Source organism: Phycodurus eques, chromosome 12 (assembly GCF_024500275.1).
Source record: "Phycodurus eques isolate BA_2022a chromosome 12, UOR_Pequ_1.1, whole genome shotgun sequence".
Classification (NCBI taxonomy): Eukaryota; Metazoa; Chordata; class Actinopteri; order Syngnathiformes; family Syngnathidae; genus Phycodurus; species Phycodurus eques.
The window spans coordinates 3,952,066-3,974,523 of record NC_084536.1 but is presented as its reverse complement, the minus strand read 5'-3'; the positions used below and the strand labels follow the sequence as shown (position 1 = coordinate 3,974,523).

General features: G+C 45.6%; 1 protein-coding gene across 5 annotated transcripts; it reads left to right on the top strand.

Moving 5' to 3' along the window:
• Positions 1-1,376: 1,376 nt before the first annotated feature.
• On the top strand, positions 1,377-22,456 carry sytl5 (synaptotagmin-like 5). Of its 5 annotated transcripts, XM_061693004.1 has the most exons (18): positions 1,377-1,496; positions 8,769-9,007; positions 10,372-10,587; positions 10,879-10,991; positions 11,073-11,190; positions 11,316-11,456; positions 11,997-12,105; positions 12,189-12,318; positions 12,758-12,858; positions 14,123-14,218; positions 15,344-15,409; positions 15,790-15,968; positions 17,152-17,254; positions 17,326-17,487; positions 17,562-17,670; positions 17,905-18,043; positions 18,118-18,326; positions 19,381-22,456. In XM_061693004.1, exons 2-18 carry the CDS (start codon positions 8,892-8,894, stop codon positions 19,530-19,532), a joined length of 2,259 nt encoding a protein of 752 aa, XP_061548988.1. In that variant the 5' UTR covers positions 1,377-1,496; positions 8,769-8,891; the 3' UTR covers positions 19,533-22,456. The 5 variants fall into 5 exon arrangements, with proteins under 5 accessions (XP_061548988.1, XP_061548986.1, XP_061548984.1 ...); XM_061693002.1 differs by having other exon boundaries at positions 10,879-11,190; positions 11,997-12,099; XM_061693000.1 differs by having other exon boundaries at positions 10,879-11,190.
• The last annotated feature ends 2 nt before the right edge of the window (positions 22,457-22,458 follow it).

The following is a 22,458-nucleotide window of genomic DNA, read 5'->3' as shown; positions in this document are numbered from 1 at the left end:
AGTATTGTAGTATTCCCTTTGGTCTCAGATAAGTTTAGATTTTTTAAAAATATTTTGGCTTTATTCCTGCAAATCCTAGCGTGTTGTTTTTACCACAATATCACAACTTTGTTATATGTATTTTTGTCATATTATTCTGATTATGTATTGTTTTTCACGTAAAAGTTTTACTTTATTCTTGGGAAAGAACATCTTTTTTTTCTTGTCATATTATCAACCATAGGAATGCAACTTCTGTCTTATTTTTGACAAATATTTAGGCCTACTCGGTTTCCGTATTTTGGAATTTGGAGAGCCAATTATGTTTTTTGTTTAGTACTTGGTGTAAAACGTTTGAGATTCACTGCATTAGAACTGTTGACTACCTGAGGCACCAACAGTACTCACTCCGTACTTGTACTGTAGAAGTACAGATACTTTCTTTTAAATTTTTTCCCCTTTCTTTTGTTTAAAAAAAAACTCTGGTAAATGTAGAAGTAGTAATTCAACTCCTGTGCTTACAAAGCCGAATTCCAATCAAGTTGGGACATTGTGTAAAAAGTAAAAAAAAAAAAACAAGCAGAATATGATGATTTGTAAATCCTTTTCAACCTATATATATATTGAATACACTACAAAGATAAGATATTATAATGTTCTTAATTCTTGTTCATTCTTAAAGCTTTGTAGATGGAATTAGTTCCCATTCTTGCTAGGTGTACAAACTCAGTTGCTCAACAGTCTGATGTCTCCATTGTCGTATTTTGCCCTTCATCATGCCCCTGCACACATTTGCAATGGGAGACAGGTCCGGACTGCTGGCAGGCCAGTCTAGTACTTGCACTCTTGTACTGCCAAGCCACGCTGTTGGAACACGTGCGGAATGTGGCTCGGCATTGTCTCGCTGAAATAAGATGCTGCTTGGATGGCAGCATATGTTGCTTCAAAACACCTTTCAGCATTAATAGTGATACATCACAAGTGACTCACACACCCCCATACCATCAAACATGCTGGCTTTGGAACTTTAAAAGGTTTAAAAAAACAAACAAACAAACAAAAAACATACAGAAATATAAATGTACTTATCTATATACAAAAGTAAAAAGTCACTCATATTCACTGAAGAGTGGGTTGCATTGTGGTGGTCAAGACGACCACTGAAGATAAATATAACAAGTAAACCTAATACTAAGAGGCGTTTGTAATATCTGGGTGACCTTCTTTATCTTACACGAGATAAACAGACAAACAAAAAGAACATGATTGTTATTATCATCATTTTTATTCAAACTATGGCTTCCCAAGCACACGCACACGCACACGCGCACGCCACGCCCCCTCCTGTCGAAACACCCTTCCAGTGGATGCGTGTCCTCCCACAGTGCACACCGAGGCGCGCCGAGAAGAACAACCCCCCGCACGGTCACCGACACCCGGACGAGCACGATCGCGTCCCCCCGGCCCTCGGAGCTCTCCTGCCGGCGTCGCTCTCCGCCCCCTCGCCGTCCCTTCGGGTAAGACGTGTCGCTCCCGGCGGGTCGAAACGCGCGAGAGATCATCATCATAATAATAATAATAAAAACAACACGCTGGTGTTGTGTCAGTGACATATGGCAGCTGCTTTCGACTTGTTACACTCGCCCTCCCGCCCCCCCGCCCCCCCACTCCCGTGACGGGTGGATGCGAGGAGGGGCGCGATCACGTCCGCGCTCGGTCACCGGTGGGACCGGGGAAAGTTCGGCGGTTTTGCACAGGTGCAATGCAGCAAAAGAGCCCATTTTCTCGCCACGGCCGCTTCTGCTGCTGCTTCTGCTGCTGCCGCTGCTGATGATGATGATGGTGGTGGTGATGGTGATGATGGTGGTGCGTGTGGATCGTGAGGCGATACTAGTGTCAACTTTCCAGCGTCGAATGGATTCGGTTCGGGATTATTGTCGGAACGCTGCAGCACGTTCCATGATGGCATAACAGGTGCACGTTCACTGCTGAGTGCGAGTGATGCAGAGTTGCAGTGATGTTATGAGTTCCCCCCCCCCCCCCTCCCAAAAAAAAAAAAAAAAAAAAATGTTCAATTAATAGTGCAATTGTTTATTTCAAAATGTATATAATTGATTTTGTATTTATTTACAAATAATTACAAACTGCGCATTGTTATCCTTGTGAAGAAATAATTACTGCTCGGCGATAAATAAGGCTACTGTTAAATTCACCAGAAAATAATAATGACAATGATTTAAAAAAAAAAAAAAAAAAAAAAACAGTCAAAACAGATCCTCGTAAAGGATTCAAATTGCACGTTTTCTTTTCTTTTTTTTTTTTTTCGTGAAGCATTTGTGCACATCCCAAGAAAACACAGTTGTGTAGACGAGGTGACTGTGCGGCATCTCTGCTCCGTGCTGCTGCTCTCTAATAAGGGCTGAGGAGGAATAAAAAAAATAAAAAAATCAAATCAAACGTAAGCTCGCTGTGAAAAAAAAAAGAAGAAGAAGAGAAACAACAACGAGTGCATTTCACGTTTGCACAAAATTGTGCCACAGCGGCTGCTGGCTGGCTCGGAGGCTGTCGGATGCTGAGCTCGGGGGGGTGGGGGGGTGGGGGGACGACGACGACGACGACGAAGGATGGAGCGAGCCGGATGTGGAGCACGCGCGGGGGAATAAAAGGGCTGCATAACCGAGGAGAAAAGCCTGGGGACTCCCCTCGTTCCTTGACCGGATGTGTGTGGATGTGGGGGTGGACTAGAGGTCAGCGCATCTTCACTGCGGTTGGCATGTCCTGCAACGCCCCCCCCCCCCTCCTCCCCTCCCCAGCGACACACGGGATGCCGCCGCACCGAACACGTCTGGTTGTGTCGTACAGCGCGAGGTTTCCCTCCCTCCCACACACGCCGGTGCCTCCCCGCTCGCTTGGTATGCAGCCGCAAGCTTCCGCGGCCTCAGCCAGACACCCTATCCCCCTCCCCCCCCTTTTCGGATTCATGCATACTTTGATCGTTAGTTTTCTTCTTCTTAATGTCCAGCGTGTTGAACTTGATCAATGGTGTGTAGTCTTGAAACCCATGAATGGATTTCACTGTTAAGCAGCAGAGATAGAGTGAATTGTGAGGCCCGAGCAGTTTGATCGATTCACACTCGGGACTCTATATTCGTGAACGGCATAAATCCCGCGCGGCATGGCGGCGTGACTTTGCGCTAGACCGCTGTCGGCAATTTCGTAGAGTAGCGCAGGCCGGCGGGTCTCGGAGTGGGCGGGCCGCCGGGAGCGTTTACGGCCGACGTCAGTCCCCGCCAATCAAAGCGGCTCCTCTCGTTTCCCTTTCGATGCGGCGCAACTGACTTGTCTCGACGGAGACGCGGCGCCGTTGTCGTCGCGGAAGAGCACGATGCGTCATCGCAGCGTTGAGTGGAGCATTGTCACTGCTGACCGACCCTTATTGAACCCTTGGATACAGAATGAAGTTGTGAAACTCTTCTTCGATTGTGTCTGCCTGACTGTGTTATCCTGCCCCCGGTGGCCAAGTCGCACACACCAGAAGGTGCCGCAATGGCTAAATCGTGATGCACAAACTGTTTAATTCTTTCCATTCTATTTAAATATGTTCTTACTACATGTTTAAATAAAGTATGATATTATAGAGTGTTTTTTTTCTCCAATTGAAAACATTACACTTTTCTATCCGATGGGTTTTCTGGGGACGTGGAAATGGCTGAATGGCTTTTTTCTCGTAACCTCACTCCTTTATGATGATGATGATGATTTTCTGAATTTTCTCGATGAAGTAGGATTGTTTTGTGGGAACATTATGGCTTTAAATCTGACTCCCCCCCAACATTATGATGTTTCCTGATAATATTGCAACGTTAGTCTGAGAACTTTTCGCTAATTCGTAGTTGATTCTTGTAACATTATGATCACCATTTCACTTTGTCCTCGTAACGATGACTTTATTCTAGCGACTTGATGTACACCTGATTCACCAAAATCTTTTTTTTCTAGAATACGACAACTTCATACTCCATTTCCAACTTTTCTCGATGAAATTTTACTTGATTATCATATTATTATGGCTTTTTGTGTATTTGCATTTTCACATGGTTATGACTTTTCTTTCTAGAAAAGAAGTTATTTTTCTGAAAACATCACAACTTTTTCCTTGTAATACCGAACTTTTTCGAGAAAACAAATGTAACTTTTTGTATCATTGTGACTTTATTCTCATATGACTGAATCTTTTCTGGAAAAAAATAAAAATAAAAAAATAAAAAGTATCTCCTCCGACAGGAGCTTTCCTGTCTACGGAGACTGGCGCCCGACGATATTCTCATTATGAAAAGTGCATGAAATGACTGGCGCCATGTAATAAAACCGAATTAAAAAGAGCGACCGCCTTACCGTCGAAATCAGATGTATGACCAAGAGGGCCCGCCGAGGTCACCGTAATACCGCCTGAGTGAAAATTCGCTACGTAGTGGTTGCCATGGCGATATGAACTGTTTAGCGGCGCGAGATGAGGATGGAGTGGAGCACCTCTCGACCTCTTTTTAGATGACGAAGACGGCGGCATGAATGCGACGCTGTGACGTACGTCGTGGGAAATGCATTTGTAGTCGCGACGGCTTTGGCTGTTTTTCCTTTTTTGTGTTTTGTTTTTGCCTGTGTGAATATGAGCAGTCGCAATGTGTTTGGGCGACGCTGAAAGGGCTTCCTGCTCGTCATCACAAGCGCCGCAGCCGTTGCGGCTTCGTTTATGTGGCGTGATCCTCTTGGCTTCTCCTCAGTAAAGATCGAGCTGAAGTTTGCAGAGCGAAATCCTCGTGCTGCGGGTCCGCCTGGAATACAGTGAATTGTTTACCTTGGAAAATCCACCAAAGTATGAGTATTGCAGCAGCAAAAAACAAACAAATGATTTTCTGCTCGGGTAAACATTCAAAAAGTTTTCATGTAGCCGGTTTGACATGCATTCATGCTAAACTGCTTCAAGAAAAAACATCTAAAAAAATGACTTTTTCCTTTTTTCCCATATTTTCGAGTTGGGTTTTTTTCTCAGAAAAAAACCCAACATATTTTCAGACTTTTTTCAATATGAATGCTTCTGGAGAAATTAAGACAGTACGTTATTTATGTAGAAAAAAAAATAGAACTTTTGTTGCATTAAAGAAAAATCCTCAATTACATTTTCCTTGTAACATCTTTATTCTCATATTATTGAGATTATTTTCTAAAAACAAAATCTTTTCCGACCTTTTTTCAAATAGTAAAAATAAGGCGTTACGTTCATGACATTACAAATGATCGAGAAAAACTTTTATTTCTTAAAAACATGACTTTTTATTTGAACCTACCTTTTCGTAACATGGGGGAAAAAAACCATGTTATTGTATTCTTGTAATAGAAAAAATGCTATCTTGTGTTGCTTGAAAATCATCATTTTGTAAAGAAGGCCTTCAACTGCTTTTGTGACCGAAATCGCTTCGAAGGTCAGAGCACCGACTCGCGTTTTCAAGTCGATGTTGAGCACGGTGGTGTGCCCGTTACTTTTTCCCATCTGCTGATCGCAGCCACATCATCACAGCCCACAAAAGCAATCATGCATTCCCCTTCCTGCGGCCCCCGCCTCTCCGTCTGCTGCTCCTTTTTTTTGGGGGGGGGGGGGGGGGGGGGGGGGGGGGGGGGGGGAAGTGGCACTCATTTCCTGAGCCGGCGCCGCCCTCTCTTTGCTTTTAATTAGTAGCCGTAAGGACACAAACAAGCCCTTAAGGGGACGAGTTCCGGCGGGTTCACACGAGGACGACGTTGACGCAGCTACGACGACGAAACAAAAAAGTGCATTTCTTTGAGATTGGGGGGGGGGGGGGGGGTCATCAATCTTTGCCAAATGTGGGCATTTGAAGACCTTTGAGACTCTTCTGTGATTAAGGGCTATACAAATAAACTTGACTTGAATGAATGCCTGTTCACAAACGGGTGTAATAAGCATTTCAGAGGACTCATTGGCGATGTCGCTTTTGAAAAAGGAGCAGAACGTAAAAAGGGCGCTATCCAAAACTGCCCTTTTGAACAGCCTGCATTCCTATATCTGAGATGCATTCATAATTATAATTTGATGTATGCAAATAGCGCTGTACCATGAAAACAAAAATGTTACAAAACGTACACAGTACGTATACTGAAATCACGATGACCCCGTCTCGATTGACTACTTATTTTCGTAGTCGGTGTTAAATCTGGGCTTGTTTAGTTGAAAATAAAGTTATTATTATTTGCGACGGACAGGGACTGAGATATTGAATTGCCTAATGATTGCGCAAGATGGCAGGAAATAACCACTTTTGTCGAAGTGAAGCTTCTCAACTCATGTCAATATAGTTCCTTGGCATCTCGAGATCATAAAATGGCGGCAAAGCACTAGTTTTGTCAAAATGAAGCTCCTCAACTCACTTTAACGGACACTATTTCCTCGGCACCAAAGCAATACCGAGGTCAGGCGAGTGAATCACTTCATCGTCAGTGACGATATCCGATTGCATCTGCCAACATAGTTAGACGGGAGTGACGCATATCCGAGCTTGATCACATGAGAGCGAAACAAATTGGAATTGTTTCATTTTCACCCTCCAACACAACAGCGTTTGAATCTTGTGCCGATGTCAACAATGTCAAACAAACGGCCCCCCCTTGGAGGCAGGAGGTTTTGTATTTTCCCCCCTTCTTATTTTCTGCTCCATCGAGCTCCAGCGGGGACGTGCAGGAGCAGCCTGAGGGCCTTGAAAGATCCTTTAAAAAAAAGGACGACAGGTGCGATGTGACAAAGGAGAGCAACCCTTTTTTTTTTTTTTTTTTTTTTTGCACACTTAGTCATGGTTGGACACATCAGCCAGCTGATGGCTCATGATCAGAGACACGAAAAAAAAATCAAGTTTACCGAGGCCGGCCTTTTGTGCGCGTGACGAGAAGAAGAAGACAGATGGCAAACTAATAGGGAGCACGGGAAGCGGCTGAAGCGCACAGAGATGTACCGTTGCGATAACGGTTCCAGTCTTGCTTCACTCCCTTAAAACCAGCTCAGACGGCAACGTCATCATTTATAGCTTCTATTTCCGTATCGTATCGTTATCTCCCATACAGCAACATCATCTAGCTATACGAGGGCTCGTCCAAATGAGCAATTCTGTGATGTATCGCATCTTTGGCTCTCATTTTACAGCATAAATAGGAGGTCAATTGTCCCAGGTAAAAAAAAAAAAAAAAAAAAATCAATAAAAATACACTCTATACGTTCTCAATTGAAAAAAAGGTGAATATTAGAAGCGGTGACAGCTGATTTAAAAAAGTAAAGCTTCAAGTAGCTCAGGATAAAACATCACTTTTCTACTCACTAGTCTGTTATGTTTTGTAGTAAATCCTCCTAAACGGTCGACAAGAAACAGCAAAAGAGATTGATCAAAGTTTTGAGGTTACCGTACAACTGTAATTGCTGCGCAACTGTCATTGCAATTAGGAGTCTTGAGGGTACGCGTGCCCGCAGGCCCATCGTGCACCGCGGCCCCGGAGACGCAAAGGCGACTGCCGGGTGTCGCGCAGACTCGATTTAGCGGGTTAGGGTTCTACGAGCAGCTGGGAAGCGCGGGCCACTATTGACCCGATGGCGATGCATTTTGAATGTTTTCAACACTTCAGTGTCCCTGTGTGTGTGTATATACTGTACACAGTTATGTGTATGCGTTCGGGTCTCTGGCTGAGTTGCGATGACCCGCTGGTTATCGGTCACAAATTCCTGCGTTGATTATTCAGGAGGAAGTCGTCGGCGTCACCTTATTAATACTGAAAACTGTCGTCAATCAAATGAGATCACCGTACGTAAAAATAAAGCCTTCACAAAGATGACACTGTCAGATTAGCGGTGCCGCCCGACCGTTTGCACGTGAACATGGCTGACCCACACGCGTGTCCCCGCCCCTGCTCGGCCTTCAAGTCGGTGACAAAAGGGTCATTTTAGGCAGCGAGGCAAAGAAGACCCCGCTCGAGGGCTAGTTCTATCGAGTGGGTCCAGGAACCTTGGGGTGGGGCCCGCGGCACTGCACACGTGTTAGAACCTTGAAGTTCCGGGAACTACAAGTGCCAACTGCCGAGAATTCAAGTTCAGATAGAAATGAGGAAAGACATTCGTGTACGTGTAACTAAATGCGAGCGGCCTAGAAAAGGTTCAAAGCCGTAAGGTGCAATTGAAGACTACCGATTGTTTATTTCCTACTTTAAATTCCCTCCGTGGCGACTTCGAGGTGAAAGAAAATCTCCTCATTGATCAGAGTGCAGCTGCAGCTCAGCGCAAGAGGAGGCAGATAACGAAGCCACGCGGCTTCCTAATTGGCGAGGAAGGGGCGAGACGGGCGGAGGAACGAGGCTGTCGCCGAGCAGGACGGAAAGGATCGCAGGGGATGAAAGGAAAGATGGCAAAGCTGCTCGCAATCAAGTCAAGACGCGGAAGTCCATTAGTGGGGTGTTGTTCTTTGAGATGCACCGTGTGTGTACTTTCTGCCATTGTCCTCAATACGTTTTGTGCGTATAACGTCGAGGTTAAATGCTGTTTGGCTCAAGGGCTGCGGGTTCCCCAGCCCCACAATAGTGAGTGTAGTATTGTCGGAAATTCCAGATGCTCCGGCAGCCGTCATATTCCTATATCATCATCTCACACGTGAAAAGGCCGAGCACATCAAATCGGGATTTTCATTCTTGCAAATTACAGCTAAATGCGACTGATTTTTCCCGCGTGTCCGGGGGCTCTACAGGTTTCCTCTGCGGAAGATCGGACAGCGATGTGAAGCTTAAAGGAATGGAAACAAAGGCGTCTACCTTCATGCGGCGTCCCCGCGGGGCCGATTCCGCCGCCTGCGCGTAGACCCGAGGCGGCGATGGAGTCGGCCGATGACCTGAACCTCTCCTTCCTGCTGGAGCACGAGCGAGACAGCATCCTGAAGGTGCTGCAGAAGGACGAGAAGCTGAGGAAGCGAGAGGAGAAGAGGATACGGTGAGAATGTTCGTCTCGCTGTCAATCCAATGCAGGGGTGTCAAACATACGGCCCGCGCGCAAAAAAAAAAAAAAAACACCAGAAAAACGGGTTTGATCGGACCCGTAGGATGACAATGTAATAATTTTGTCAATATTTATGCTCCTGTAGAAAATGGAGTGAAAATAATTCCTACTGCAATACCGTATTTTTGTTTTGGTTCTACATCCCTATGTTGAATTCCCAAGTTTGATCCTTTTATATAGTACAATCACTGTGATCAGTTATGAATATACGCTATAAGAACTAAATGTTCCTGAAACTTTAGGTGGAAATTCAGATTATAAATTTGCACCAAAAGGAGTATTGTGTAAATTTTGTTCTGGAGTAACTCATCTGGGCCAAAAGAAGTTCCTGCTTGTATTTTCGAGAGGTTCGGGAACCTTTGGGATGAGGTCTCGTTCCAGAGACGGGCCCCGGTGGACCGCGTCCGGGCAAGGGACCGCAAGTACCAAGAACAAAAATTTACTGGAAATTGAGGTAAAAGTTTATCACGGCTCAAACATGACCTCGCTTTGGCAGTAGTACTTTGGAGCGATTCAGGAACCTTTGACCCGGAGTCTCCTGTGTCGCTCATATCTGCTCGAAACCTTTTAGTACCAGAAAATTCTTATGGCCTAACCAAAAGTTCATAGAACTTCAAACTTTAGGGATGCACGGTAACTGTCAGGACTGATAATTATCGGACCAAGATTGGGAAAAATGACGTCACACCGATAGATCCGATATTAAAAAAACGGTAACAAGAGCCTTCTGATTCAGCGGCGCGCTGTTCGCCAACGGCTAGCCAAGCGACTGCTGCTGCATCGGCTCGTGACAGTCAAACCGAAAATTCTTCGCCTACGACACCAAAAAAGAGTCAATAGCCGCATATGATCGCCAGCGCTTGCTGAAATTACGATCATTGACATTGAGTTCGGAACTACGACGCTCATGACTGTTTACGTCGTCCGGAGCGCGACCTACGAAGCAGTGGTCTCGCTTAGCGGCTCAAGCCGAAAGAGGCGGAAGCGGGGCGGTTTGGCCTGCGTGCAGAGGTTCGGCTGTCGTGGTGGGCTAACTGCTAACGTAGAAGCTAACCCCTACAGAACGCCGCTCCTATCCATCTTCCTTTCCATCCTTCGCTCACTGGACAATAAATTCATACATGCAAATCAGTCGCCTTTTGGCAAAATCCGCAGTTTTGACCTCAAAATAGGCCATTTACATAAATCGGTGACGGTTACGGCGCACACGACGACGCGAGCACGGGCTGAGAATGTTCGTTGGTGGTCTTCATCTCGCTTGGCGTCAAGCTGTCACGTTGCTGCGTTCTCTCCAACAGGAAGTTGAAGAACGAGCTGCTGGAGATCAAACGCAAAGGCTCCCGGCCGCCGCGGGAGTCGGCGGAGCGTCGGTGCGCTCGCTGCGTCAAGACGCTGGGGCTAATCTTCGACCGCGGCGAGCTATGCGACGAGTGCCAGCTGCGCGTGTGCAGCGAGTGCCGCGTCTCCACTCCCAAGCGCCGCCGGTGGAGGTGTAACGTGTGCGCGAAGGTCTCGTAAGTGTCGACGACTACTTTGTGTGGATTGAGCTGGCGAAATTCCTTTCCTTCACGATGTATTCTGTCATTGTTCCATATCTCCGGTGTACCTTCTCTGAGATCTCATTGTTTGTGTTATCCAAGGACATTCCCAAGCGGGCTACCACAGCTGTCTGCGTAGCTGCTGGGAAATAAAAAACCCATAAAGACAAGATTGTTTCCTTAATTACACTACAAAAGGGGAATTTCTCACACAGAATGTGTGCGCATGCGGACACGTTGAGCTTGTTGTTTCCATCGCACGTGCAGGGAGTTGAAGGTGGTGACGGGCGAGTGGTTCCTGGAGGAGCGATCGAAGCGTTTTGAGCACAAACTGTTGAGCAGTGACGTGGTTAAGCAAACAATCCTGAGGAGCCCGACGGGTGAGTTTGACTCACGCGCTCGGCGCCGTGTCGGGCCTTTTCGAAACCGCCGCATCCGTCCTCCGTGTGTTCGATCCCAAGCCGCGGAGGATGGAAAGTCCCCGGAGAGGTTGACGCTCCGTCCTGCGGCGGGGACGTCCGAGACGCCAAAATCCAGCAGGGCTTCCAAACGTGTTGTGGATGGACTGAGAAAGAGAGGGTAAGACTGAAGACATTTGTTTGGAATAAGCTCAAATATACAGTACAGTACATTACAGTTTTCTGCAAACAATGTATCAAAAAATGACCTTCTTACAAAAATAAATTTACATCTGCCCTGTGCAGAAGGATCAGGATGGATAAAGTGGGCAGCAGACACTTGAGGTCAGAAAACGGCGTCGGCGGCCTCAACGTCAAATCCGCTTCGGACGGAGACGCTCGCAGCGTGCGAAGCGTTCGCTCCGCTCCGGATTATCATACAAACAGGTGCGTGTCGAAAATGACGTCAACATTAGGTGCACACAAAGCAGATTTTGTTGCAAACCCATTTTCTTTAAAAATTGATGTTGAAAAAAAACCGAGGCAAAGACTCTTGGTAACTTCCACTAACAACCCAGGCTAAACTTAGCTCCTCCCTGACATACAACGATGTCAGTCTCTCAGCCGAGATGGGTCACGTCGACATACTTCCTTGACACTAATTGCTGCTTTCCTATTAGCCAGGGCTTGGGCACATCTTAGCTGAGGACAGGTGTCACGCAAAGAAAAAAAATACAGGGAAACCCTCTATCTGCGGGGTTAGGGACCGAGCAAACATTAGTGAGTAATCGACCCCGAGTTTTCCGGTGAATAACAGAGAATAGGCCACCCCCAAATAAATAAATACATCTGCCAATCGGTGAATTTGCAAATGCCGAACCACAAATAGGCCGAGGTTCAACGTCTGACTCTTCCATTCACGCCAAACACAAAGTTTTGATCATAGAAGTGGCATTTTACGACTTCCTCCGTTCTTGTGTCTTTCAGCAAAGTCACTTCGGCGTTGGACCCCTCCGGCACGCCGACCGCGCTCAACAACCGACGTTCCAAAACTCCCGACAGATATTCCGCCGCCAGCAGCAACCGGAGGGTCAGGGTTAGCTAACGCATCCGCATGCACACACACGACCGTGGAGCCGTCCCGGTTCATCGATTTGAACGGCCGCCTTGTTTGTGTAGCCGGACGGAGCCGAGAGCGTTTGCAGCTTCCACTCCAGCGGCAGCGCGCCTGAGAAGAAAGCCTCAGGGAATCACGGGAGAGGCGACGGTGCTCCGACCATTTCCGTGTCCCGGGCTTCGGTGTCATCAGGTTGGGACTGTAAACGCAGTCTAATGAGATCCCATACACGTTTTCATTATTATTATTATTATTATTATTATTAGAAACAGCTCTCAAATGATGCAGCGCAGGCTACAACCACCGTAATAAACACATAGTTAAACTGACACTTGTATCCCCTCCAGTAACAGCTGCTGCTATGAAGTGTGCATAGTTCCTAAGTAACCCCAGCTGTCCATAAAAGAGGTTGTAAAAGGTCGCATCTGCGCATTTCACTTATATTTATACGCCACCAATTCTGTCCAAGCAGCTGTCATAGCGCATCTTTTTAAAGTCCTCTTTTAGCAGGATGTGTCAAGCGCACAAATTGAACTCTTATCTCAAGGCACCATTGTACATAGATATTTTTGCAGTCTTTGATTTCAATATTGATAATAAAGGCTCAGTCTATTCTTGTCTTCTCAATCAGATCACAGTCGCTCCGAGATGGACCTATCGGCCGCGAGTTCAGAACACAGTGACGACACCTTCAGCATCAGAAGCCGCTCTGTGCCCGGCCTCAATGAGGCAGTAAGTTGGCATGGCTACATTGGCAGGCTGACCACCGTAATGTGGAAAACGAGGCTTCGCTTTGCCACCACTATTAACATGTAAACAATCACAGCACAGGGAGGAAAAAAGTAAGTGAACCCTTGGATTTAGTAACTGGTTGACCTACTTTGGTAGTGATAACCGCAACCAATCTATTTTGAGCTTCAACTGTCGGACAGATGGCCTCAAGTTCTTATTTTGACAAACTTGATCAAATTCATTTTTCCATTGATGATAGCAATCTGTCCAGGCCCTGAGCTAGAAAAGCACCCCCATATCATGAGGCTCCCTCCACCATGCTTCACATTTGGGATAAGGTGTTGATGTTGGTGTGCTGTGCCATTTTCCCTGCACACATGACGTGTGTTCCTCCCAAACAATTCAACTTTGGTTTCCTGTCCACAGAATGTTTTGATCACATTATGCAGAAATTCAAGAAATTGCAAAGGGTTCACAACATTTTTCCTCCCACTGTAATTATATGGGGATGGCATTACTTAAATGTGTTTGATAAACCATTGACACTTTTTGGATCACAGAAGAGAACATTTACAGTATTTATGAAAATTATATTTAATGACTCCAGACGGCGTGTTATGTTTGTTTTATTCAACTATTTCTGATGCTTGACACTTTTTGACCATTTTAAATATTACAATGTATATATGTTCCTATAATTTTAAGGCTAAAGGATTATTCCTGTTTTATACTATTTTATTTAATAACTTTTAACCTTTGACAATTATTGGAGTACATTAGACATTTCCATTGAAATGTGTTATTATCCATATGATTCCCCCCCACCCTCCCCATTCATCCATCGATCCATCCATTTTCAATGGGAACATGCAGACAAGCAACCATTCACACCCACACTGACACCTATTGTGAATTTAGTCGTCAATTCACCTAAAATGCATGTTTTGGAAATTGCACTTCTTTTATTTTCAAACCGAGACACCTATTGGACTGACTCCTTTCATGATTTATGTATGATCGCTGTAGTTCCATTCCCAACAAATGCAATTGCATTTGTGTTTTGTTTCGAGGGAATGGTGAGTGTGCTCAGTCTACAGCCTGAGGGCGTTGCGCACAGTCATTGCCAAACAGGCCAAGAAATAATCACACAGTGTCCTGACCTGTCTCATTGACTTCATGGAAGTTGACTACACACACCGTTGCAGTGGCCAACTGCCTAGGGGCCATCTCCCTCTGTCTTCTCATTCGATGTGACGGTCCGCAGGAGTTCTCCGACCAGGAGGCCGAGGAAGACATCGACGCCCTGATGTCGGCCCACGGCCAGACGGCCGGACGCCGCCTCGGCAACGCCGTGTCCACGGTAAGGACGCCACCTCTTTTGAACTGGCACTAACAGCACGTGTATGTATGCAACCTCGTGGTGCTGTGCAAACATGTGCATGGTCGCTGGGTGTGTGCAACACCTGTTGTGTGTGTTGACTGTCTAAATAGGCAGGGAGCTTTAAGGCATCACGCACGCACGCACGCACTCTTCCACCTAACTCCGCAGTGTTGTTTTATGATATGATAACATTTATTGTGGCGTGTCTGACAGTTATACACACCTTACAGATATGTTTATTGAGGGTGTGCGTGTGTGTAGTATGTGGTTCATCGTAACCAACACGCAGGACCTAATATTATGAAGTCAGTAGACAAATAGCAAAATAGTCACATACAATTCTAAAAAAAAAAAGCTGCAAAGTTACAATATCACAAGAAATAAGTTTTCTTTTTTGAAAATTGTCATTTCATTTATTATACTCATGATTGTCTCTCAAGGGGAAATCCAACTCACACTCTCCTGTATATTTGCGTTGCACACAACACAAAGAACCGGATCAGGCGCACGCACGAGATGTCAGAGTGGAAGGGAAACGCAAACAGTCCTGCACCGCCTAAGCTTCAATACTGTATTCCATTCCTAAAGTATATTTCATATTATTGTGAGCCACTGTAACAGTTGGCATTAACACTGCGCTTAAATATAGGACAATAAAAGCAGTACTTGAATAATGTTTCAATTTGTGACAATAACGTCAATGTAAATGCAGTGGTGTGAAAAAAGAGTTTGCCCCCTTTCGGATTTCATTTCTTTCTTAAGACTTTTTTCACAACAACGTATATGGACGAAATGTCTTACGATGGACAAAGCCGAGCTCATACGAAGGAAGAAGGAAGTGGCCTTCGATGTGATAATGTGCGCTCACGCCGATTCCACGGCCAATTCCGGATGAGCTGTAATCTCGGTGGCTTGCTTCTGATAATCGCCACGGTAACCGAGCGTCACGTTGTTTCTGGACGCGCTGCCGGCGATCTCTGCAGCCCCGACGGGCTGATGGCGGTGCCGGGGGTTGCTTGTGCTTAGTTTCTGTCTCTTCTACTAACACGTCCAAAAGGCTCAGTTCTATTCTTTCTCTCTTTTTTCTTCCTAACCCTGCGCTAGTCTTCCCCTCCTGCCTCAGAGAGGAGGTGGGCCTTCCTCAATGTCCCCGACTCAGACGCTGAGACAGTAAGGCTCCCGCTCCACTTCCCCCCCCCCCCCCCCCCCCCAACTCATAGTGCATGTGAAGCTACTAAAAATGGTTAAAAAAAAGAAAATATATATTTAAAAAAAAAAAAAAAACACTGCGGACCCTGACGCTGAACTTTGACATTGTTATAGTGTATCTAAATACACATTTGTGCTGACTAGTAAGTTTAACCTTGACATACGTTACATTTGACCCGAACAGTATGAAATGTTTCGAAAATGAATGTCTTCCTGTTCAAAAACGTACCGAGCAACTTGAAGGCGTCAATGAACTCACCTCACCGTCGCTCCTCTTTCCCGCCCTTCGGCGACCTCTCGGCCCAACACGGACCTGTGCCTCTCTTGTCTGCGCCCGCCAGAGTAGCATCAGCAGCATGATGAGCATGTACAGCGAGACGGGCGACTACGGCAACGCCCGCATCAGCGGCGAGATCCTGTTGAACATCAGCTACAGCTACAAGACGGGCGCCCTCAACGTGCTGGTCAAAGAGTGTCGCAATCTGGCCACGGGGGACGAGAGGAGGCAACGCACTGACGCGTGAGACACACGCACAAACAATTGTACTATTAATATTATGTTAGCATAAGAAGGCTCAATTTGTTTCCGTCAATGGCGTGTTGGCAACAAAATACTCGACCTTATTATTAAGCTGGCGTTGGGGTTCATGTTTAGGGTTAGTGCTGAGGTTTAAGGTTGGGGTGAGGGTTAAATAAACCAACTGGTTTCTCCAGATGAGATAGATTTCTTTCCAGTAACCCAGTCATTGTTCGTTTGCCTCCTCCACGATCGCTGCCAATTCCGCCACTTCGAACTTCATGTTGCGCTTGAGGTGCTCTCCCTAATGGCTCATGGTGAAAACCATGAGAGCCACCTAAAGCACAGCATCCTCTTTTTAAAAAAAAAAAAAAAAAAAAAAAAAAAAAACAGCAGTCGCCGCCACTTTGACGCCTGCTGCCAACTGCAGTCGCACAATCGCTTAGCGTGAGTAAACACGCAGTTGAAAAGATGGCAATCTTAGTGGATCACGTGCAAAATGTCCGCCAACAGCGCGCGCAGGCTGTAAGAGCAAACGCCCAATTTGCACTCTCGGACGTTTTAGTTCATCAAGCCCACAGTGGGTTGAGTGGTTATGGATAGCTTTAACGGTTAGTCGTTCAGGTTAGGGGTTACTGTTGGGCTTAGTGACTAGGTTTAATAGTTCTGGTCGGGGATCGGGTTGGTGGGTAGGGTTAGGTTCAGTGGTTAGTGTTAGAGTCGGGTTTAATGGTAAGGTATACTGTTTTTAGTGGTTATAGTTAAGTTTGATGGTTCATGGTTAGGGTGATGGGTTCTGGTTAGTGTTAGTGGTCAGGATCAGGTTAGATGTTACGATTCTGTTATGGGTTAGGTTTAGTGGCTAGGATTAGTGTTTAGGGTTAGCATTAGGTTTAGAGTTATTGGTTAGGGTTAGTAGTTGCAGTTTAAGTAGGGTTAGGATTGGGGTTAGTACATTACTAACTGAAGTTCTGCATGACGCCACGCAAAGTTTCACACTTTTGCGTGATCAAGTTCCGAATTGTCCAACCTCGACTTTTGAGGTTCGACTGACGCAGCAAAACTTTTGCCGTGATAAAAAACCTGACGATTCAACATAAAGCATTTTGGAAGTCGTCACTTTTAGAAAGCCACCATCAGATCGTACACACAAAAAGAAACAGCGAGCGTGTGTGTTTCCTGACAGGTACGTGAAGTCGTACCTGCTGCCGGACATGTCGCGCCAGAGCAAGAGGAAGACGAGCATCAAGGCCAAGAGCATCAATCCTGTTTTTAACGAGAACCTGAGGGTGTGTGCATTTCATCAACATATCGCTTTAGTTCGATTCAACGCTGACTTGCGTCTTCTTCGTTGGTGTAGTATGTGATCAGCCACTCGCAGCTGGAAACGCGCACCCTCCAAGTGTCGGTGTGGCACCACGACCGCTTCGGGCACAACAGCTTCCTCGGAGAAGTGGAGCTGACGTTTGACTCCTGGGAGTTCGATTCCCAATTAGATGAGTGGTTCGCTCTGCAGCCCAAGGTAGCAAACTCCACTTCTCAAGTCTTCTCCCTTCGCAAAGTGCAAAACATACGAGCGACGACGTGTTTGTGCAGCTGGAGAACAGCACGGAGGCCACCATGCAGTACAAAGGAGAACTGACCGTGGTATTGAAGTACATTCCTGCGGAGAAGAACCTCATGCTGCCTCTGGACCAAGTACAAGGTATATTCACAACTACAGTACTAGAAGTAAGAACATTTGGGGATGGGCCCAACCCGAGCCCGGACCTAAATCCTGGTGAAAATGTGTGCAGTGAGCTGAAGGGGAACTTCAAACAACGGATGCGTTGGCAATGTGACCCATTTTGGGCGCTTTCGCAAGGAAGCATGTGCCAAATATTGTTTGTTTTATCGTATTTGTTGGGTGCTAAAAAGAAAGTCTGTCGGCTTCCTGCAGTCAAGAAAGGCTTCCTGAAAGGCAAGAAGAAGAGCACCTTCACACCACCCAAAGGGGGCATGGTTGAGCTGCTCGTCAAGGGGGCCAAAAATTTAACTGCTGTCAAGTCCGGAGGAACGTCGGATCCTTTCGTCAAAGGGTGAGAGCACAACCGCGCCTATTACCGTTATGGTTGTCGCAATCAGTCAGCGTGATGCATGTTACCGTGTGTAGTTACCTCCTGCCGGACAGCAAGAAGTCCACTAAGCACAAGACGGCGGTGGAGCGTCGCACGGTGAACCCGCAGTGGAACCACACTTTCACCTACTGCGGTCTGCAGCCAGGAGACCTCGACAACGTGTGTCTGGAGCTCACCGTGTGGGACAAGGAGGCCCTGGCCAGCAATGTCTTCCTGGGCGGAGTCAGGCTGGGGGCTGGAACAGGTGGGCGCAAGACGGCGACAGTACACCGGCACAGTTCAACGCAGAGGGGGGCAAAGGTTGAGGGTTAGGGGGATACAGAAGGCAGGCTCCGTTCCGGCCCACCGAGTATTTACGTCATCCAGAGTCCTGTAATATTTCGTACATTCATTTAGCTTTTTTCCCCCTATAATTGCTTAATTATTTTAAAGAATAAAATTAGAAACTATTGGCACTGATGTACATAAACAGTACAGTGCCTGGATGTCAAATAAACAATGTCACTAGTACTTTTAGATTTGTTTCAACTTTGTTAAATAATTGTAAATAATAAGCTAAAATAAATTATAACCTCATCTACAAATGACCCGTGTGAGGGTTTTAAAAAACTTAAACTTGAGGAGACAAGTTTGCAAGTTTGTTTGAGAGCACAGACCTTCGAGGTCCAACAATGGCGGGGGGGGGAAGCAAAATAACACATTTGCGTTCAATTATCTATCCGCACAGTAGATGATAGGGAATGATTTAAGACACCGTGGATTGTACGGGAGGGTTGAAATAAAAAATATTCGATTCCTTATACAAAATTAGAAATATTGGGTCGCACTGTATTTGTATGTTAGTGAGCAGGCTGCTTCTTGGTTCATGGAAGATGAATAACAAAACAGTTCTAATTTTGTGGTAGGGGGGAAGAGTTTTATTGTGACGTAAACTTATTGAAAATGAACGGAAAAAACTGTCACTTTGCTACTGCATATAAATCTAAGCTATTATGTATTCATATTAATTCCATGCACAACTCTCGCAGGCAGCATTTTTTTCTCGCCAATGGGACTCCGGAATGGAAACAGGAGTTCAGAACATGCGTCCAGCTTCAATCTTTGTGTGAAGTTTCAAAGCAACATACTGTATCAAAGTCTAAAAATGTAATCATAGAGTTTGACTCGGTTCCTACAGTACATTTGATCAATGGCCTGCTGTGTTATAAGTCACTTTAATCAGTTCACATCACCCCCGTAACACAATAAAAATGTTGTGTGTGTTTCTCTCTCTCTCTCTCTCTCCTCCTCGCCTCCAGGCACAAGTTACGGGAACGAGGTGGACTGGATGGACTCGTACGGGGAGGAGCGGCGACTGTGGCAGCGCATGATCGAAAATCCAGAAGCGCCCCAGGAGTGTACGCTCATGCTGAGGTCCAGCATGCGCAAGTGCACCACATGCACCGCATGAGCCCGGATGGATTACAAACACGAGACGTGTTTCCAGACAGGCAGTACAGTACAGCTCGGGAGAGTAAAACGCCATCCGGCTTGTATTTGGACCCTGTTGTACCACTCGGTTTCGTCTGGGAACCAAACACGAGTCTTTCGCACTGAGATCTCGCAAACATTATTTTTTTTTTTTCCCAAGCAGAACCCGTGGAAGGCAGGTTATTGCCGCATCTGTGTGCCCTTCCCACACTGCAAAAACTGGGCTTCATTTAAGCAACGTTATCTGCCAATCGAAGAGGAAAACTTCACTACGTAGCTAGCCTCAAAAACCTCCCGTGATGTCTTAAAACTAGCGCATTTGTACTACAGTATCCTGATGGGACAAGCTGAAAGTCGCAGCAACAATTTAGAATGATATAAATGTGTTTCATATTGTCCCATCGGGGGTCTTTATTTTTTATATTTTGCCTTCATTTCAGAGATTCATTGTTGTTTCGAGTTTAGTTTTTGCTGTGTGGATGTGTGACAACATCAGAGCCCTAACAGAAGAACCTGGGATCGATCCGCCTTTGCCTTTTCTGCATTAACCACTAAAGGTGGAATATTGCCGCAACTATGCGCGACAGATTTAGATGTGTGACGAGATCAGCACAAAGTGGCGCATCGGCACCATAACAGAAGAAAGTATTTTTCTGTCTACGCCATTTACCCAAAACCCAGCAAGGCGGGATGCTAATTTTTTTATTTTTTTTCCCTTGGAGTCTCTTTCACGCACAGATCTCGCTAAATTGCTCTGCTGGCTGTTACAGCGCTGAGACTACCTCAGAACACAGAACTACACTGAACAGCAAGACGAGGGAAAAAAAAAATCATTTGTAACATGTAGCTAACTATGGCTGACAGACTTTTTTTTTTTTTTTTTTTTTTTTTTTAATAAATGCAAGACATGAGTCAAAGCACTGACAAATGGTAGCGAAGACACCCCCCGTGAGCACGCCACCTCTGCTTTGAAGCACATACTTGCAAGTACAATGAGTGAACGTGTCTGTTTTATCATCGCTTCGGAGTGATTTTTCACCGTTGGGCTAGAGAACGGCATTCTCTATCGCTAGCAAGCTAGCTTTCCATTTCCAAGAAGCTCTTTAACACAATAGCAAAGCACCTACGGCAAATGCAAATACAGTGGTACCTTGACTTACCAGTGCCCCAACTGTTTTTTTGTTTTTTTTTAGTAATGAGTAATTGCTTGGTGGATTATTATTATTATTCTTGGGTTCAAGCTTCAAATACGTTGCTGCTCAAGTGAAGTGAAAAATAATAATGGTCGTAATGCCCTCACATGTGGACAATGAGAGCAGCATTAGCCGAGGAACTTGCAGCTGTTGATTGGATGGGACAAACTGTCAAACACACAAAAACGAGGGGCAGTCAAAAAGTAATGAGGCCAATTGAATTTCACCTACTAACAATTGTTCCCCCCCCCCCCCCCCCTGAAATATCCACAGTTTGTAGTTTAAATACTTGTTTGGAAGTTTATTTAAAAAAAAAAAAGTTTCTTCCTGTCAGCCATTTTTGGAACTGATGTCATTGGTGGATGCCCGTCACAAGCAGAGAGCGGTGATTGGACATCTCGCTTTGGATGTGGAAGCCCTACTAAACCTTTTCAAAAGGTTACTAAATGTGAATGAGGGAAGCTGCAGGAGGCTACAGCACAGTCAAAAAGTGGGTGTCCAGGATCAAAGGCCTCCGTGACCATCTTCGGCAGTTAATCGTGGGACTCGCGTGATGGTCGAGAGTCACCGTTTGTCCATCCCTCATCCCCCCTGAATTAAACTCGTGTGTCAAGGTACAGCCGCTACACGTTTGGTAGTCGTAGATGCATCGGACGTTCGGTTGACGTGTCGTCGTCGTGAGCATCTCAGCATGCTAATGTTAGCATTTAGCTCAAAGCACCACCGTGCCTATAAAGCACAAGCTCACACTGCGGAGTCTCGCCGGCATGATTTTGTCTCTCCTCGACCTTTAGATTCAATAGATCATTGATCAATATTTCTTTGAGGACATTCCATGCCTGCTTTGGAAAAACAAACAATATCTGGTAAAAGTAAGTACCTGACTTAATCCAGCGTCGACGTAAATGTAGATAACACTGTATCAGTGTGACCAATTAGCTGCATGCTCGTAGAGGGAAACACGAACAAAAGAGCACACGGGAAGTTGAGCACTGATAAACCACATCGTCGGAGGACTGTGATGGCGACGCTTCCATCTGAGAGGGCTCGCTGGCCACTTACAAAAAAAAACATGGCGCCGAATGAACCCCGTACAAGCGTTTTACAATGATTATAACGGATGCCAGTATGTGCGCGGGCGCGTGATAGCATACCATTCCTGCACTACTATTAATAATAAATGTACGACATGATTTTAGATGACAAGCTCATGCAATACCAGACTGCCGACTTTTGATGTACAGCATGTGTTAGCTTGTGTGTCTGGTTTCTAATGTGTCTAAACCTATTTCATCCCATTGCAAAAATATTTTGAAAATAAACAATAAAAACCATTACAGCGATTGCTTGGCTCACTACGTTGGTATTAAGACTATAAGACGAAATGAAATCTTGGATATTTAAACGCCGCATGCCCGATTTTGTTTTCGTTATCAAAGTCAAGAAAAGAACAAAATGTGTGTTTTGTTCGGGACGTTTGAGTTATTTAGTTTCCACGACACAAGCATGTTCAGAAATGCTGAACTCCCAGCCTGCGGTGTCGTTTAGAGTGAAACTGTAACGTTCTTATCTTTTTGAGACACAAGCTCAATCAGTCCTGGTATGGAAAAAGGAGTTTAAAAAAAAAAAAAAAAAAGCACTTGACATTTGTTTGATTAATTGACTGAGAATATTCCCCATAGTTGATCAAGAAAAATGTGTTCCCACATTCAA

Coding starts and splice junctions, on each gene's coding strand:
- sytl5 (XM_061693000.1), top strand. CDS start 8,892: ATGGAGTCGGCCGATGACCTGAACCTCTCCTTCCTGCTGGAGCACGAG. Junction 11,457..11,996: donor CCGGATTATCATACAAACAG/GTGCGTGTCGAA, acceptor TGTGTCTTTCAG/CAAAGTCACTTCGGCGTTGG. Junction 17,255..17,325: donor TTTTTAACGAGAACCTGAGG/GTGTGTGCATTT, acceptor TCGTTGGTGTAG/TATGTGATCAGCCACTCGCA.